At 43.7% G+C, this 19,341-nt stretch overlaps 1 protein-coding gene across 2 annotated transcripts; it reads left to right on the top strand.

Annotated features, from left to right (window-relative positions):
* The first annotated feature begins 9,975 nt into the window (after window positions 1–9,975).
* On the top strand, window positions 9,976–11,908 carry LOC120671402 (AT-hook motif nuclear-localized protein 25-like). Of its 2 annotated transcripts, none has more exons than XM_039951707.1 (2): window positions 9,976–10,340; window positions 10,445–11,908. In XM_039951707.1, exon 2 carries the CDS (start codon window positions 10,556–10,558, stop codon window positions 11,465–11,467), a length of 912 nt encoding a protein of 303 aa, XP_039807641.1. In that variant the 5' UTR covers window positions 9,976–10,340; window positions 10,445–10,555; the 3' UTR covers window positions 11,468–11,908. The 2 variants fall into 2 exon arrangements, with proteins under 2 accessions (XP_039807641.1, XP_039807640.1); XM_039951706.1 differs by having other exon boundaries at window positions 9,977–10,281.
* The last annotated feature ends 7,433 nt before the right edge of the window (window positions 11,909–19,341 follow it).

Here is a 19,341-nt window from a genome sequence, read left to right as displayed (position 1 = left end):
GCGGCACGCACGTGCAGGGCGGCGGGCGAGCGGCGGCGGCGCGCACATGGTCAATGGGCTCGCTGGGCTGGCATGCCTGTGGGTTAGTCGGGTTGGGCCGGCACGGTCAAGCCTCCATCTTGTCGTGGCTGGGTTAGAGTACAGGCACGGCACGGCACGGCACGACTACGCTATCGTGCCTAGTCGTGGTGTGCCTAATCGTGCCGTGTCAGGTAGTGATAGGTGCCGATATAATCCGGCACAAGGATGACCCGATCTTCACGATAGTAGGTTCAAGAACAAGGATAACTTGCTTGCGAACAGCGGGTAAATAGCTTTATACCTACCAAGGTTGGTGCGACCAAGCGACGGGGAGAGAGAGACACTGAAACCTTGAGGACTTCGACTCGATCTCCGAACGATCACAGAACCACAAACCGGGACTAATCCACACAAAACGGCGCAACCAAACTGGCAACTGTTGAGCACAAAGTAGGGAACCTCAGAGAGATCTTCCTCACAAGTGCAGGAAGAACTCTCAAGAACAAAGGTGTGTAAGACACTCAGTAGCGTGGCTGCAATACCATCTCTCATCAAAAGTTATTTTCTAAGTACACATAGGGGATATTTATACTAGAAATAACCCTCCTAGGTAGGTATGAACTAAAGTCTCCACATTGGAAGGTGGAAGGCCAACTGGTGAAGCATTCACAAGATGGTCTTCAATTCCTGCGCATCTTCTGGGCTTCTGCGCAGTCTTCAGTAAAATGATCATTTCTCCCTGCTCGGAAGTCGGAACGATAAGCCGTTTGTTGGTTGTGAAACTAGACTTGACAAGCTTTCTAAGCATGTGCAGCATGCACTGTGAAACATTGAATAATGGTACAGTCTTGCAGGGGAAGTTGAGCAAAGATAAATCCTCGAGCAGACTCTTGACCTTATGACTAGTCTTCAATGTTTTGTTAATAACTCTTTGTTGGAAAGTCAAAACGATGTGAGATTTGCTGGGTTGGAAATTAGACTTGATAAGAATTCCAAAGAGTACTTATGGGCCTTCATATCTATCGGAAATCAAAAGTTATGGTTGCTTCTTTTGATGGTCCGAACTGGTGGTCCGAACAGGATTGGCCCGATCGGGTTGGTTTGAACTGGCTTGGAACGATCGGGTTGGTCCGATCTGATCCATTTCTTCATATGAGTACCTAAGCAACATCAATGTAGAATTTTTGGGTAGTATATATTTTCATGTATATTAAAGTTAATTTTAGCTAAGAATGAGGTCACCTCTTTTTGGAGTAGCTTTGCACGGCTACGTGTAATTGGCCCTTCATACACTTACTTATGTATATCTTGATTAACCGTTGGTATATCCTCATCAGGTAGGGTTAGGATCGGGTCATACCGCGCTGGCCCATTTGCCATCTATAATGAGAGCAACAAGCTGAGCACGAGCACTTAGGCAGACTTGGGTTCAAGTAGGATTACGATGTGAAGGTGAATAAAAAAAGAAGGTAAAGTATAAATTAAACAATATCTTGTAGGTAATAAAAAGTTATTGTTATATAATTTAGTTCTTGTATTTGTATCTAGGGTCTATTAACCATATTAATCAGGCTTACGCTCTTCTCTACCCAGGACGGATGGGTATTAAATAAAGACTAATTATGAGTATTAAATATAGACTAATTATAAAACTAATTACACAGATGGATGGAAAATCGTAAGATGAATCTATTAAGTCTAATTAATCCATCATTAGAGATTAGTTACTGTAGCATGATATTGTCCAATCATTGTCGAATTAGATTTAAAAGATTCGTCTCGTGATTTCACATGAGGTTATAGAATGAGTTTTATCAGTTATTCATATTTAATATTTCTAATTAGTGATTAAATATTTGAAGTTAATGTAGCGCAAAAATTTTTTCTGGAAACTAATCGGACTCTAATTACAAAAGTTTAGGCCCCGTTCAGATTCCAAAAAAAAAATCCTAGAGTACCCGTCGTATCAAATCTTCGGACACATGCATGGAGTATTAAATGTAGTTGGAAAAAATAACTAATTACACAGTTTAACTGATTAGGACGAGACGAATCTTTTAAATCTAGTTAGACCATGATTAAACATTAATTGTCAAATAACAACGAAATTGGTACAGTGTCAAAATCGAATCTTTTTCACCAACTAAACACCCTCTTAGGTGAAATGGCTAGAATCCAATAACTCTGCCCCCAAGCACTCCACGTGCACGGGCGCACGCCGAGCAACTCCTTACTCCCTCCATACCCACAATTCTTGACGTTTAGGACATGATTGTGGTAACCAAGGAGTCATTAATTAGAGGTAATTTTTCCCTGTCTACCCCTATTAAATGTAGTTACGGTATGCTTCACCCGAGAAACAAACCAAGGGCGGACTGGCTAGCTCAGCGTGGTGGCTGCTGTCACCGGCGTGGCGCAGGTTCGATTCCCCGCGGCCTCAAAATTTTTTGAAGCTTGGGTTTTTCATGGGACTGCATGGCTCTGTGCTGGGCTGTCGCTGGAACTGCGATTTTTGCCGTTCGCGCTCACGTTTTCGGTGTGGCGCTCGCTGGACGTTTTGCCGCTCCTTGTTTTCGCGATTTTTGCTCGGTGGATGTTTTCGCGCTCGCGTTTTCGCTGGAAGTTTTTGGTGCCACTCCTTGTTTTCGGCTTGGACGACGATTGGGTCCGTATATTTATACGCCTGGCCGGATTGCAAGTTTTTTTATCTGACCGTTTGGACCGAACCGCCGGCGCCCGGTTTCGGCTAACCGGTCCGGTTTGACCGGTTACCGGTAAAAACCGGTCAAACTCAAATTCGAATTCAAAACCCGCAGTTATACCGGTTTCGAACGGCTAACCGGCCGGTTAGACCGGTTTATCGGTCCGGTTTGATCGGTTATCGGTCGGTTTGACTGGTAACCGGTCGGTTTGACTGGTAACCCGCTAAATTCAATTTTTTTTTCTTTTTTTGTTTAAATTCAAATATCCGCAAAGTATACTAAATGAATATTTGTATAACATGTTTTAGCCTAAATGAACCTTCCAACCCTTTTTTTTACTACTTTTACATTGTATTTGTATATTTTTGTATGCACATTTTTTTTGTTTAACTTCAAATGCTCGCAAAGTATACTAAATGAACGAATATTTGAAAAAATTTGACATCATTAAATTCGTTGCAACTTGAAGTATTTTTAAGATTTTTTTGGGATTTTTCCATTTTTTAGAATTAAAATTTAAAATTTGAATTTGGGCCGGTTTAAAACCGGCCGGAACCGGAACCGGTCCGGGCCGGTTAGACCGGTAACCGCGGTAACCGGACCGGTTCCGGCCGGTTTGGTGAACCCTGATTGCAACAGAAACAAAACACCCGCACAAATGGCCTTCGATCTAAACGTGCCTGTACTGGACCTCAACGAGCCTCTACTGGAGGACATCGGTAAGTTTGCTTCTTTTCTTGCTTCTTTGCTTTCTTGTTTCCTTGCATCCTTGCTTCCTTGCTTTTCGATCGGTAAGTAGAACATGTTGTAGATGACGACGGCACCGCACCCTTGCCGGCGCTCGAAGACGACGGCGGCGGCATCGATGAAGTTGATGACGACGGCGGTGACTCGACGGAGTCGGCGACCTCCAGAACGGAGTCCGCGACGAGCTCGACGGAGGCCAGCACCAACTCGACGGAGTCCGCGACCTTCCAGGACGGAGTCCGCGACGAACACGTCCTCGGCGAACGTCTCATCCGAGTCTGCGGACACCAGATCGAGCTTCCGGCTAGAATCCATGGCGGCGCTTGGCCAAATGAGATGGAGCGAGGGATATTCCTGGCTGCGCGTGGAGACGGAGCGCGAGGGAGGCGCACGATCAATGCGCGCAGGAGAGAAACGAGGAGAGCCGGCCCACGCGCGATATCAATGCTACTGCCATGCAGGAGTGGAGCGGACATATGCGGGAGTGGAACCGAATGGACACGGGCAATCACGTCAAACCAGTCTCCCGCGCGGCCAGAACGTCAACTTTTGAGAAAACGCGCATGTAGGCTAGAACGTCAAGAATTATGGGTACGGAGGGAGTACACTCGAGGCCTAGAAGCCTACGCCACCGAGACACGCGCCAATTTAAAAGCCTGCGCATCCATCCCCTGCCAACGACGGATGGTCCGGGTGACCCGTTGCTCGAGGTAAGTTCCTGCTACAAGGGCTATGTTTGATAGCTTAAAATTTTTTTATAAAAAACAAATCTTATATGCATGCAATACTAAAGGTATTCTATTTGTAAAATATTTTCACATATGAGTGCAATTTAACGCAACGAATCTAATAAATTTAATTAATTCGTAATCTGCTACAGTAACCATCCTCTAATCGTGTGGTCAAATATCTCATTAGACTAGTTTCTCGAATTTACTATGAATCCTGCAAGTGGTTTTTGTAATTAGAGTTTATTTAATACTCCTAATTAGAGGTTAAATGTGCAAAAAAAATTCGCGAAACTTTATTCATCCCGAACCAAACGTGGCCAAGCGTTGAACTGGCATAACATCGGCGGCAGGCGATGTTTGGTTAAGGCAAAAAAATTTATGAAAAGGGAACCTTGTATGCATGAAGTATTAAATGTAGTCTCTTTGTAAAATCTTTTCATAGATGAGTGCAGTTTGGCGCGACGAATCTAATTATCCTAATTAATTCATGATTTGCTATAGTAATGCTACAGTAACCACCCTCTAATCGTGCGGTCAAAGGTCTCATTAGATTCATCTTACGAATTTACCCAGAGGTTCTGCAAGTGGTTTTGTAATTAGATTTTATTTAATACTCCTAATTAGTGGTTAAAGTAGAAAAAATTCACAAAATCTAACCAAATACAGCTAAACATGAGTGAAAATGTATGGAACACGAGTGAAATAAAATTAACATGATAAACTAAGTTCAAAATGAACCTTATTTTGCAAATTGGTAAATTTTAGAGCATGTTTTGTTGCCCAAAAAATTCAATGAAACATAAATTTACCCATATTCAAATATTTATATTTGAAATTTTTTCTTTCCAACTAAAATTAATAATTAACCTATCACCTACTCCATTTCTGTAAAACATTTCATAATTTTTAGACATATTTAACTATTTTTTTCTTGCTATGAAAGTTTGAAGGAGAAAAAAAAGGAAAAACTGCTCTGCTATGGCGGAAATCATAGTGGTTTTGGTCGAGGGGAGGGGGGTATATCAAACGATTTTAAGAGCTCGGGGGTGTAGGATGTTCGGTTTTAGAGTTAGGGGATTTTTTGAACTAGGTGACAAGTTCAGAGGGGCAATATAAATTTTTCTTAAACATATATATTTGAATACTAGCTGCATATGAAAATATGGTGCTGATAATAGTGAAATAAAAAGAAAAATGAAAGTTGAGGGATGGGTTTGAAACAAAAAAGACAAATCTAGATGAATTAGATTGGTCTATTTGAAAGTTGAAGAACAAATTTAGTCTATAAAAAACTTCAGGAACTAGATTGGCTGATTTGAAAGTTGAGAGATGAACTACCCGCAAGGTAAAGTTAGGGGACTATGAGGCCAAACTCGATCTGTCCACGAGGGACCTCAGCACAGCATAGTGGACAACGGTTTGCCCGTTTGTCAGCGGGCTGTAGCAATGATCGATGAACAAACGATATTTAAACATGGAAAATTTTCATTTCACCAATCTATTTTGCCCGCTTAACCCTTAAACAAAATTTAAGCTCAATATACTCCCCCAAACTATTTTAAGGTACAATTTACCCTCTACTGAGATTTCTCATTTTTATTTCTTGCGTTCAAGTGGAATTTTAACTTTAAATTTTGCACGTGACCTATGATGTGATACCCTATGCTACAAAAAATTTATTATGAGTTTTTTATATTTAATTTTCATACAGAATTGTATCTATGATCAATTTTGTATTAATCTCCCTAACCTATTAAAATACTATGACAAATTCTTACAACATTTTTAACATAAGACATCATGTTCTCTATCCACTCATAAAATTTAACTTAAAATTCAATTTGTACGTGAAGAAACAAAAGAAGAAATATCAATAGATGGTAGATTGGACCAATTCAAATTATTTGGGTGAGTAAATTGAGCAAATTTTGCTCAGGGATTAAGCGGATAAAGTAGATTGGTGAGGGAAGTAAAATGGATCTTAAAAAATTGTATGAAAAAAAAGAAAAAGGTAAGGTCTAGAGAATAATAGATTGGTTTGATCGATTGTATTTTTTCTAATCAGCCTACCCATATACTATTTATTAGGATGGCATGCATGGATCATTTCTTAAACGGAAGCTCCAACTCTTTCCTGATTTACCCTGTCCAAATATCCCAAAACTATGTAAAAACACATCTGGGCTAGTCTCCTTCATGAAAGAGATCCTAAACCGACCTAAGCATTTGGTCAAAATAAACAAAGAAACTCAAAGGCTTACTGCAAGCTTTACCCTTCAAGAAGCTCTAACAAGAACTAGCCGTAAGAGATGACTATCCGATACTTTGAGAATGAAAAAAGTTATAGTGTTGATTTTAGAGTAAATTGCACTCTAGGTTCCCAAACTTATTCTAAAGTTTCAGCTAGGTCCCTAAACTCTCAAATCGTCCATTTGAATCTCTAAATCATGTTGAGTGGCTTGTGCCACGCGAGCACCCTATGCCGACGTGGCATGCCACGTGGCACCATAGTGGCAAACATTTGTAAAAACAACCAACATAGATTTGTCTTTTCCCTCCTTTCTCCCTCCCTCTCCAATCTCTCTCTCCTAGCTCGGGCCGAGCCGAGCTCCCTCCACGCTGGTCGTGTCGGCCGTCGCCGCACCTTGCCCGCGGCCGCTGCGTTGGCTGTCCAGGCTGCCGCAACGCCATGCCAATTGCCATGCGGCGCCCTGCCTCCGTGTCTCTCCCACGGAGCTCACAACTCTTCCATCTGCTCATTGGACCGTTACCCAAAGCACATCTCAGCTCAGCCTCAACGCACCACCTCCTCCATCCTAGGAACGTGGCGTTGGCAGCTGTGAAGGAAGCAGCTCGGGGAGGCTAGTCAGTCGTGGCGGCGGAAATGGTGGATGTGGACCGCTGGATGGCCGGCCTGACTGCGGCGGCGCACACGGTAGGGCTGCGACGCCTGTCCACATGCGCCGCTGCGGGTTCCCCGTCGGCGTCGGCGCCCTAGCGGCACGGGTTGCACTACTCCGCCCCGCTCGCAGCTGTGGTGCTGGCCATCTCTGGGGTCCGGGATGGCCGTCCTCCTGGGCCTCACGGAGCTTGATATGGCATGCGCCGAGGCCGAGCTAGTTTTCGCATTCCTACCCAACCTCAACGCAGTGCTCGCCGCGGGGCTCCCCACGGGGACCGGGTTCCTGGACTAGCGCACCAGCGCAGGGCCACGGCGTCGCTGCAGATCATGTGCGGCGCCGTGTGGCCACGCTGCTGGGGGGCGCCCCCCGCCGACCCGGACCACGCTGTAGATCAAGTTCTGTTGTCGCGACTTGTTTTCCTAGAAGGCGGCTAGATGCTGGTCGAGGACCGTATCGCCACCACTGATGGTGGCCAGAGGGTCAAGATCCCCGCACTAGGTTGATGCCTACCTGGACTAGCTCGGGTCCGTGTTGCGGCAGGGCGGGTGGAGGGACCTGGAGGTGGCGGCCTTCGGTGTGTTCGACGGCGAGGAGGCGACAGCGGCCCCCTCCCCCCTGCGGCCGACCCCGGTGCGGTGCTTGACACCCTGCTGCCTCAAGGCCGACCGGTGCTCCGACTCGATCCGGCCTCCGGCGCGCTGGATGCAGCTCTGAGGCACGGATGCACTCGGACTCGACCTCCACCGCTGCAAGGAGCGGCCGCGGCCCACCGTACAGATACCACCGTCAAGGTCGAGCGGTTCACGCAGACGGTGGCAATTGGCATGGCGCGGCGGCGGTTGGGACGACCCGTGTGGCGGCCGCGGCGGCGGCCGGCACGACCAGCGCGGAGGGAGCTTGGCTCTGCCCGAGCTAGGAGAGAGAGATTGAACAGGGAGGGATAAAGGAGCAAATGAGAGAAGACAAAGTCTATGCAGATTTTTTTTATAAATGTTTGTCACCGTGGCGCCACGTGGTATGCCACATCGGTGTCAGGTGCTCGCGCGATGCGTTTGGGACCTCGAATGAACCACTCTGCATGGTTTAGAAATCCAAATGGATGATTCGAGGGTTTAGAGACTTGGGTGAAACTTAAAAATAAATTTAGGGACCTAGAATGCAATTTATTTTTTATTTTATATTCACCATTTTGTTTACTTATTGTATTTTTATGTACCCTTTAGTTTGTAGCTTAGTGAATACAATCTTGCAACGATGGAGGCAAACATATAAAAAAACCTTACATCACACGTACATAGCCAATAGCCAAGGGCAAGACTAATAATTTAGCTTACTGTTGGCTATCAGTATTTTTACAGCCTACCTCTCAGCTCACTCGTATAGTGGTTAGTCATCGATCATTAATATCTGATCCACTTGTATCTCTCACATAGTTTCTTAGTTCTTGTGACGAAGCCGGCTGTAAGCTTACAACCCACTTCTCTTCTTCCTCCTCTTCTCTCTCCTCCACATCAGCATTCAGCAGTAGCGTACCTAGGATTTGAAGAAGGGTATGCCGTAACAAATTTTTATATATAATTTGGTATAATTTTTATATATAATAGTATAATCTGTATATTTTATACTTTGTAATTGGCTCTTGATTGTATAGCTAATGATCTTGTAATAGAATTTTAGGTATGACATGGCATATATGGCAACCCATTAGGTACGCCACTGGCATTCAACCTACTTACAGCCTGCTATAATACTTGCTCTTAATAGGCATGCCACATTGTCGCCCGCGAACCTTCAAGTCCGATGGCCATTAAGAGCAAGGTTAATAATTTAGCTTGCTGCTAACTGCAAGTATTATTCTAGCCTACCTATTAGTTATATAGTGGTTAGTCATTCAATATTAACATCTGGCCATTTATCTCTCTCACACAGTTTTTTATTCTTGTGTCGAAGCCGGCTGTAAGCTTACAGTCCGCTTCTCTTTTCTCTCTTTCACCTTATCCTTCAATCTGCTTACATCCTATTATAATAATGGCTCTAAACCGTGAAAACCATGGAATTTTAAAATCCCACTGGAGCTTGCCGTTTGTAGATGTTCATAGAAAATTGATGTATATAAAGTTTGTTATGAGACCCATTTAGAGCGCCTCTAGGACGGCTCCGTCCGATGGCCTAGACCAGTTGCGATACAGTAATCGATACTATGCGGGAACTTATTGTACCGTAGTGCAAAGCTAAAATAAACCCTAAGGTGCTACAGCCAACTGCGTGGGGAGGAGCCGGTGGAGATGGAAAATGTGGCTCCCCCGGCTCAGCCCTCCAGTATCGCTTTACGACTCCACAGTTACGGAGCTGGAGTAGTAGGAGCCATCCCGATTGAGCCCTTCGTATAGCTTCGGCTCCGCTCCGAGCCTCCGACCCCCACATCACTGTTCATCGAATTTATTTTTCTCTCCTCTTTATTTTTCTCATTGATATTAGGCCAGTCTTAATGGAAATGTTATGAGAGTGTCATAACTATTAAATTTGTTGACGTAGTAGAAAAAAGAGGAGGAGAAATGCTATGAGATATGAGAAAAATATTATTACTATGATACTCTTCCAGTTATTACCTAATTCACAGTCCCGTAACCTTACCGAAACAGCCGGAGCCAGTTTTCGTATCTCCCCCAGCTGTGCGCTACATACACAGGCACTACAGTGCCGGATTTTGCCCCGGCAGAAGCCCGGGCAAAGAGACCCTGGATATATTGGGTTCCAAAAAAAAAGAGGTATTCCCCGTATCCTCGCCAAAACCCCAAAATCTGCGACCGGAATTCAGGGATGGATGCGTAATTTGCAAACCAGACATGGCTCCCTTCAGTTGCCCCCCGCGATTCCCCATGGGCCATCGCTCCTCCCCTTCCTCCTCTTCGCCTTTCACCAGCGCTGGCCCCAGCTAGAGCCCACCTACCCCCTCTTGCTGCCACCAGTTCCTTCCTCCAGAATCTTGACCGTCCCCAAGAGCTTTTTGCTTGGGCGGCGCCGCGCCGCGCCGGCCAAGATTTGGTTCGAGGACAAGGGAGAGATGCATGATGCGCGCGTGCGCTCTGACCTCTAGAACTCGGCGCCCCCACACTCCTGCTGCTAGCTACTGGTAGAGGTAGTGAATCCTCGGCGGTAGAGGAGCACTCGCCAAAGGTACCCTCCCTCTCTCTTCTCTCAAGATTCGGCCATTGGTTTGTCACCGCTAGATTTCGGTATCGCCTCCCTTTTCCCTGCTTGGAATCTGCTTGGAATATGCAAATGTTTGGTTCCCGATTGGAGCTTAATTCCTGTCCGACGTCTATGGCGGATGGCGCAGGTTTGGGGATCGGTCAAGCAGATAGTCCAAGAAACGATCTTGGGAGCGGGCACCTGCGAGATCAAGAAGCTGGCGGCGAGCAAGTGGTGGGAGCGCGGCGGTGAGGGCGTCATGGATCCTGGCGGCGGCGGCGGCGAGGCTGGGGCTGCGTCGCACTACCTGGACCTCCTCCGCGCGCAGCAGCTGCAGCAGCAGCAGTCGCCGCTCTCCCCCTCCTCCCACGTCAAGATGGAGCGCTCCGCGCCGTCGCCCGATAAGAGCCCGAGCGGCAACGTCGATCCCGCCTCGCCGTCGGGCCTGGTGTCGCCGGAGGGCGGCGGCGGGTCCGGCGGGGCGACGAGGAAGCCGCGCGGGCGGCCGCCGGGGTCCAAGAACAAGCCCAAGCCGCCCATCATCATCACGCGGGACAGCCCCAACGCCCTCCACTCCCACGTCCTCGAGGTCGCCGCCGGCGCCGACATCGTCGAGTGCGTCTCCGAGTACGCGCGCCGCCGCGGCCGAGGGGTCTGCGTGCTCAGCGGCGGCGGCTCCGTCTCCAACGTCGCGCTCCGCCAACCAGGCGCCGAGCCCCCGGGCAGCCTCGTCGCCACCCTGCGCGGGCAGTTCGAGATCCTGTCCCTCACGGGCACCGTGCTGCCGCCGCCCGCGCCCCCGGGGGCCAGCAGCCTCAGCGTGTACCTCGCCGGCGGCCAGGGACAGGTCGTGGGTGGGAACGTCGTCGGCCAGCTCATCGCCGCCGGGCCCGTGGTCCTCATGGCCGCGTCGTTCGCCAATGCCGTCTACGAGCGGCTGCCGCTGGAGGGTGAGGAAGAGGCGGCCGCGGCCACAGAGCCCCAAGGTGAAGCAGAACTGGCCGGAGCACAACCACAACAGCAGGAGGCATCGCAGTCGTCAGGGGTGACCGGAGGTGAAGCTGGTGGCGGCAGCATTGGCCATGGCATGTCACTGTACGATCTTGGTGGGAACGCGGCTGGCTACCAGTTGCCTGGTGACAACTTTGGCAGCTGGAGGCCACCATTTTGATCTACATACCAAGCTCTTGCAATGGCATTGCATCAGGGCAAGTGTCAGAAGATACCATGATGGAGGAGCTCCCTGACCATGCATTTTGGTTGAAGGCTACACATTGACAAGGGCATGAGGCAATGTGATGAGTGCTGATAATGCATGCAGCACTTGGGTTCAATTGGGAATAATCCAAATTGATGTACACATATACCATCTATGGCAAAGCGAGTGCCAACAAAAAAGTACATTTTTTTGGGTGATCTATTGGTCCAACAACATCCAACAAGGTCAGTAGGTCCAATGTTTAACTGTTTGGAGACCATCCTGTCATCTTTTGCTTTAGAATGATGTTTGTCAAGTTGTCATGATGTACGTTTGCGTTTTACTTCTATTTAGAAGGATAATTATTATGTCATTTTTACTACTTGCACTCTTTATACTGCTATCATCTTTTCATTTCTTTTTGCCTCACTTTTTTTTTTAAATGAGGAAAAAATTACAAAGAACGAATAACCTACCGTTGTTTACTCAGCCACAAACCTTCGTAATCACGTAGTAATTGTTGTACACTCTTTTTTGAACAGCCATTGTTGTACATTCTCATAAAACTACAGTTTTGTGAGTACTCCCTTATTTTTTTACTAGCTAAATCTGCATGTCGCGATGTGTTCATGAGTAGCTGGGCAAATGTAAAATTTGATGAACTTTCATCGACAGGAGCTCGATTGGTCATAAAAGAAATTGCAGAGTTTGTTTGATGAGAGCCCAAGATATTCATAGATCGATTAGATAAGAATAATGGTTAGTAGGTTTGTGTGTTTAGGCTAAGATATTGAGTAGTTTGTGAAATGTATCCAAAGCTAACTCAATACCATGTCTGGAACCAGTGGATTTTTCAGTATTGTATAGAGTTTCTACTTTTTCTTTTTGCGGGTAGTATAGAGTTTCTACTGATCATTATAAATTCTAGAGTCAAAACCTAATTTTCTATCTCTAAATCAAATTTCCTTCGTTTAAAAAATGTCAGAATGTTGACTCAGTGCAAGAATATTAGTACAAATTTATCTTACAATAGCTACTCCGTATTCATTTGACATCTGGAGAAATTACTTATTGTTAAAAGATTACGATGAAAACTTTGAACTGCGTGCGGCTGTGACATTTTTTTTAAAAAAAATTACAAAAAAAAAAGATTGAGAAAGGGTGTTCGGGTACGGAAAAGCTGGCTTTGTTTGGTCATTCTACAAAACTAGCACGCATGTTTCTCGAAAATAAAATCTTACATGCATGAAGTACTAAACGAAGTTTATTTGTAAAATCTTTTTAGTGATGATTGTAACTTTTCGCGACGAATCTAATAATGGTAATTAATCGATGATTGGCTACAGTGATGCTACAATAACCATCCTCTAATCGCGCGGTCAAAGATCTTATTAGATTCTTCAATGTCACTAGCGCGGGATTCTGGAGTTGGTTTTGTAAACTAATTTTGTTTGACACCATAATTAGTGGTTATAATGTCACTATTCATTATTCATTAGCATGCTAATATCTTAGCGCGAACCAAAAGAGAGGCCAGTGTCACATTTGTACAGACTGCCTTGTCTGTTTTTTTGTCCCGTTCAAACCAGTTGTCTTATCCAAACGAGGTTGGTAGTAGAAGGTGCCAGTGCCATCAAGTTTCATCACTGTTCACTGCTCGGTATCAAAATTCAAAAGAATGAACCTTGATTGTCGACATAAAAAAAAGATGCCGACATAACTTTATGTAAAATTTCTTGATTGTCGACATAACTAAGAAATTTTATGTAAGGTTTATTTTTGAAGGACCAGTTCTACATCTCAAGTATAACAAAGAACTGCTCGGTATAATTTTGGCTTTGGTGCGTTTTATTTTTTTTTGCTTTCTCTGTTCACGGACGTAGCCTGTGCCTAATTGGCAAATCTTCACGGGGCCTTTCTGCAGAAAGTACAACAGTTTGGGCAGTCGACAAGACCCAAAAGCGCCTTGTGTTCCTACAGTTCCTAGGTCCCACATTTTGCTTTGTCCGTGCCTCCGTGGAGATGCCGAGTAAGGTTCAGGCCCCCTGGAAACCCAACGGCTCGAGCTTCTGCTTTTCTTTACCCGAATCTCTATGCAGTTGTTACAGCTAGCAGTGGAAGTAAATCTGAACAGTATCTAGTTATATATAAAAAATCCAGAACAGTCTCTGGATCAGATTGGAGGCGTTTTTTTTCTATTTTCTTATTGTAATTGGATGACATTGATTCAAGGATGGTCTAAATTTGAATGTTATAGGAGATACAGTTATAATTTCCAATGATATAAAGGGAACTTTCTCTACTATTAAACAGTTGGACATGAGATCCTATCTTTGTGCTTTTGGGACTCTGTCATACTAACTTAGAATGACCAAGACAGAATCAACCACTTCATTCATCAAGACCGCCTGCACAAGTGAAATTGTCCATGGTTATGTTCAAGCTCAAGGAGCTACTCCCTCCGTTCCAAATTATAAGTCATTCCAAGAATTTTATAGAGTTAAAGTTTTTAAAGTTTGACAAAATATATATAAAAAGATAATAATATTTATGATACCAATTAAGTATCATTAGATTCTTTGTTAACTATATTTTCATAGTATACTTATTTGATATCATAAATTTTTGTGTTTCTCTCTATAAACTTGGTTAAACATTGAGATGGTTTGACTCTCCAAGATTCTTGGAATGACTTATAATTTAGAACTGAGGGAGTATTTACTTGTACTCTTTCATTATTATGGTTTGTAAAACTTAACCGTTCATTTTGCGCTGCTGTATTGAACATCTAAGTAGTGTTAGATTGGAGTGAGATGGCATTATGCCGATGAGGATGAGCCTCCTTTGCAGTTCCGTAGACGGACTCGTGTTGCTGTCACGCAGTGAAAGGATCTACAGTAATGATGCCATTTTCCTGATGATGATATTGTGTATATGTTACAATTTTCCCCTTTCCTATCCACACTCCTAACTTTCTACATGAGTCTATCTAAATCCTCCACTACTACAGAACAGACATTTGATCCAAACCATTTGTCCCAGCTGCCTTTGGGCCCGGGACCAAAGGTGTCTTTTGTCCCGGGTCCAATGGCTAGCCGGGCCAGCAGGGGGGACAGGAGCCTTTTGTCCCAGTTGGTAATACCAACCGGGCAACCGGGACAAAAGGACCCCCTTTTGTCTCGGTTGGTGTCTCCAACCTTTTGTCCCGGTTGGTAAAACCAATCCGGACTAAAGGGTGACCTTTTTGTCCCGGTTGGTGGCACCAATCCGGACAAAAGGACCCTTTTGTGCCAGTTGGTGTTACCAACCCGGACAAAAGGCCCCTCCACATGGTAGTTTAAAAAGGAAGTTATTCTATACTGAGTCACATGTACCACTTAGGTGGGTTGGCAAAGAAACCATACTATGATAGACAATAGGTCTTGGGATCGAATCCCATGGGGCGCAAAAAAAAATTCGGTTCTGCCACCCAGGATAAAAGCCTCCGGCAGCCGAATCCCGGTTCCAAAACCGGGACAAATGGACAAAAGCCTCCGGCAACCGAATCCCGGTTCCAAAACCGGGACAAAACTGCCGATCTGTAGTAGTGCTCCCTATTATCCTCAAATCTTTCAGAAGAGTATGAGTAATTAAAGTATAAAAATATTAGTTAAGAAAATGTAAAACCACTAGTGACCAGGTACATGGGACGACTGAGCAAGGAATTTAACATGAGGGGGGCTAGTGAATTCATACTGTGCTATAAGATCAATTTGTTGCAACATACTCCATGTTCAGACTTAGAAGTAACAATAGTTATCTCCTTGTCTACATAGATACTTAACAAAACTCATTCTGCCAATGTAAAGACAAATCAATTGACAAACATACCAGTTAAAATAAAGGCCAGATAATCAAGCTCAAGAGGAAAACAATTCTTGAACTATAGTATTTGTTATCTAACCTAGAGTAAGAGTGCCTGTCTGTATGTTCGATGCGCAGATGTACACATTCCGTTCAATGCGCATATATACAAATTGCATTCTATGTTATGAAGGTGACCTTTCATTTTTAGTATAGACCGTGCTTGCAAGAAGTTAGTGGTCTGAGATCCAGACTAAACTCGTATCAGACTATTTTTATTAAACACGCCGATATAAATCATTCCAAACCACTCCATAGCATGTGAAAACCAAACCGCACCACCCCATAAAAGGTAAAGATAAAGGTGGAGACCAGCAAGTAGTGCATGAGCATGGTGGTGGTATTTTTTTAATTGCTATGCGCTACTGATGGCTAAGACGATGAGCATAACTAGTCAAGCAAGCAACGTGCACAGAAACAGCTCGATGCTATTAGTGTCTCAAACCAAGTCAAACCGTGAAACCAAAGTAAACTGGATTGATTGCTAGAGCAACCATTTTCTACTAAATTGAAGTCAGACCAATGCAAAATTCAAACAACTGCAACCAATTTCCACCCAAACCATTAGCAGCTTGAGCGGGAAGTAGCTGTTCTAGAGCGACAGATAGCTTCATGCCTTCATAGCTATCTCTGATTCACCGTTGGGTCTGAGAATTAAGAAGGTGGAAAGAATTACGTGTACTTCTTTGTCCTCAATTAGTATTCTCTAAAGTGTGCATGTATATGCCAATGAATTATGTAATGTTGCAATTAAAGGTAGGTAATATAAAAATTGAAAATACAACCTAAAGTTGTTTAGAAAGCCATAAAATCAAAAATTTTGAAGATTGTGAATAAAAGCCAAAACAACAAGTATGTCAAACGAGAGGAAGTATAAGGCTACTTTCCTATTTGTTTCCTCCCTATATCACTCTGTTCAGCTGGTTTGTCAGCCAACCAACCAACAGTGCTTTTCTCTCACACCAAATTAGTATAACATTATCCACCATCCACCAGCCAGTCATAAATACTTTTCTCTCATAATAAATCAGTATCAACCACCAGCCACAACCAGCGAAGAATAGAGTTTCACAATAATTTGTGTATGATTCAAGAACAACATGGTAAAAGTATACATTAGAGTACTAAAGCAATCTGAGATAAGCTACCCTAGCCTAACTTATTTTAATTTTAAATTATTTTAATGGTTCGCAGTGACCTTTTACCATAGTGTCCTTAGACCACAAGCTAAGATTATATAATCTAAAGACCAGACGAACAAGTCTAATACATACTTGCTCCATCCAAAAAAAATTGTTATTTTATCCTTTAAACTTTATCTCACTCCATAAAAAATAGTTGTTTTATCTTTTAAACTTTATCTTACAAAGAGTGTTTATTTAGCTTGTAATAAGATACATCTAAGTAAAGCAATTCCAAGTATCAAGAAAAAATGTATAAAAAGACGCATAGAACCAATCAAATACTTAAAATATTCTGCTTTTCTAGTCCCAATACATATCCATTTATTAAGAATCTAGAAAATCAAATAAACAACAAAATTTTCAATCACAATTGCTATAGTAATTAGGGGCAACAAGGTCAATTTTTACTAGGATGAATGATTTGTCTGGAATTGCTAAAAGAAAAGTCTTTTTGGATAGAAATAGCGGTGCCATAGTGGTGCACGGCTTTGCGGAGCTGCTACTATGCCCACTAAAGTAGAAATAACACGCTAATAGTGGGCTATAGCGGTGTTAATTGCAGTTTGAGAACCGACTTCTAAATTCTATAGTCAGCTATTTAAAATATTGCTAATACATTATACGGTGATTCGATACAGATTCTTCCATATCACAAAGATGTCACGAAATTGCCGATAGACTTTCTATTGATGTTGCATCTTAGCTTGTTTAATTCTACCAATTGGAATAGCCTAACCAGATTCTTCCAATTCTTCAACATTGGGCTCACCGTCATTTTTCCGAAATTACTCACCCCGTCTTCAGAAGAATTGACAACTTGATATTCAATCTGTAAGTAAGAGTATTTGTTTAAATATTTAGTTAAGTTAAAGGAGAAAACTGTCATTAGATAGGTTACCAAGATACATTTAGGGCCTGTTTAGTTCCCACCCCATAAACGCAAAAAAGCCGTAAACGCATTAAAGTAAAAAGGAATCTTGTTAATTTGAAGTACTAAATGAAGTCTATTTATAAAATTTTTTGCATGGATGAGCTGTAAATTGTGAGACAAATCTAATGAGCCTACTTAATCCATGATTTGCAATAGTGATGTTACAATAACTATCCGCTAATTATGAATTAATCATGAATTAATTAGCATCATTAGGTTCGTCTCACGATTTACGAACGAGCGGCTGCTGAATCGCCCGACGAAGAGGCTCGTGCTCTCACAACGAGCTATGCGATGTGCTGAGCGCGGGTCCCAGCCGGTAAAACTTGCTCTAAGGCCAACATACGTTGTGTTTAAGACCCTGACCGGCCTTTGAGGTGGACCCCATATTCCAAATATAAAAAACAGAAAAGAACCCAACACCTCTAACTTTTCCTTGCTGTATCTGATGCATCTCGTACCTCCTCACGGCTTCTGATTTTTTTAATCGTTGAGGCTCGGTCTCAAGCCTTAAGGTCCGGTCCTAAGCTTTTTGATCAGAGAAACTCCTTAAGACCTCCTGCTCTTGTGTATAAGGTTGACCCTAACTGCTTAAGACCCCCTCTTTTTACCACACCACGGATGCCCTAATGAGTTGATCTCAGCAGTCCAACAACCTTTACACTACTTTTGGATATTGGTATGATTCCAATCAGACCATCAGGTACCCTCCGATTCTGTTATTTGGATGATCTAGATATTAACCCATAGAAAGTATCACAATGCTACGAAAATTTTGTCCATGCTAGTAGGAGCCCGCCTACCGTATCAAGCCCTCTCGCTCTGAATTCGGTTGGATCGGTGTCTTTCCCCCTCCCACCACTCTACTCCTTTCGTACTGAAATGTAAGTCCTTTTGCTTTATCCTAAGTCAAAATAGTCTAAGTTTGACCAAATTTATAGAAAAAAAATACTAACATCTAACACATCAAATAAGTAAATTAAGAAAATATATTTTATAATGGATCTAATTATTCTCATTTAACATTCAAAATGTTATTACTTTTTTCTATAAATTTGGTCAAACTTGGAACAGTTTGATTTAGGACAAACCAAAATGCCTTATATTTCAGGAAAGATGAAGTATATTTGTGCATACCAATCTTTAAAAAAAGAATCCGTGCTGGAAAAACAAAAGGCCGCTACTGCGTGGGGGAATGAAAGGGACGATTATAGGAAGAGGACGGCGACACAACTGTAGGTTTCGCCTCTCCCCTCCCTTCTCCTTGTCCTTGTTGGCGCCTCCCAACGTCACCAGCGATGACGCCCGCAGACGCAAGTTTGGGTGGCAGGTAAATCATGGGCCACGAATAAATCTGCAAGCGCACGGAATACCGCCATAGCATTTTACCCGAGAGTAACTGGGGTGTCATTTATATTTCCGCAGGGAAGGCGGCAGTGTATAGAATTTAATTAAGCTCGGAAAGACCACCATGGATTAATGTCAATGATCCGAACAGAGAAATAATATTTATGGTAAAAGGGGATAGTGAACACACAAGCACAACTAGATAACACACCTAGGATATCGGAGAGGAAAGAGCAAGATCAAAGATGACTAGAGCTATATTCTATTGTACTCTCATGAACAGCTGAACTGAGTCGTTCACAGCAAAAGGAAAAGCCTGATCAATGGACAAGAGAGACAGCATCCAGATGAACAGGAGAAGCCTGATCATCCGACGGGTTTATGCTCCTACTCTTCTACCCGAACGTGGAGGATTACACGGGGCACGGATAGGGCTGTCACCACCTGCCGGCTACCTCTACAAACCGTGGGGTAGAATCACA

Source organism: Panicum virgatum, chromosome 4N, assembly GCF_016808335.1.
Source record: "Panicum virgatum strain AP13 chromosome 4N, P.virgatum_v5, whole genome shotgun sequence".
NCBI classification, from domain to species: domain Eukaryota; kingdom Viridiplantae; phylum Streptophyta; class Magnoliopsida; order Poales; family Poaceae; genus Panicum; species Panicum virgatum.
This window is presented reverse-complemented; position numbering and strand designations above follow the sequence as displayed.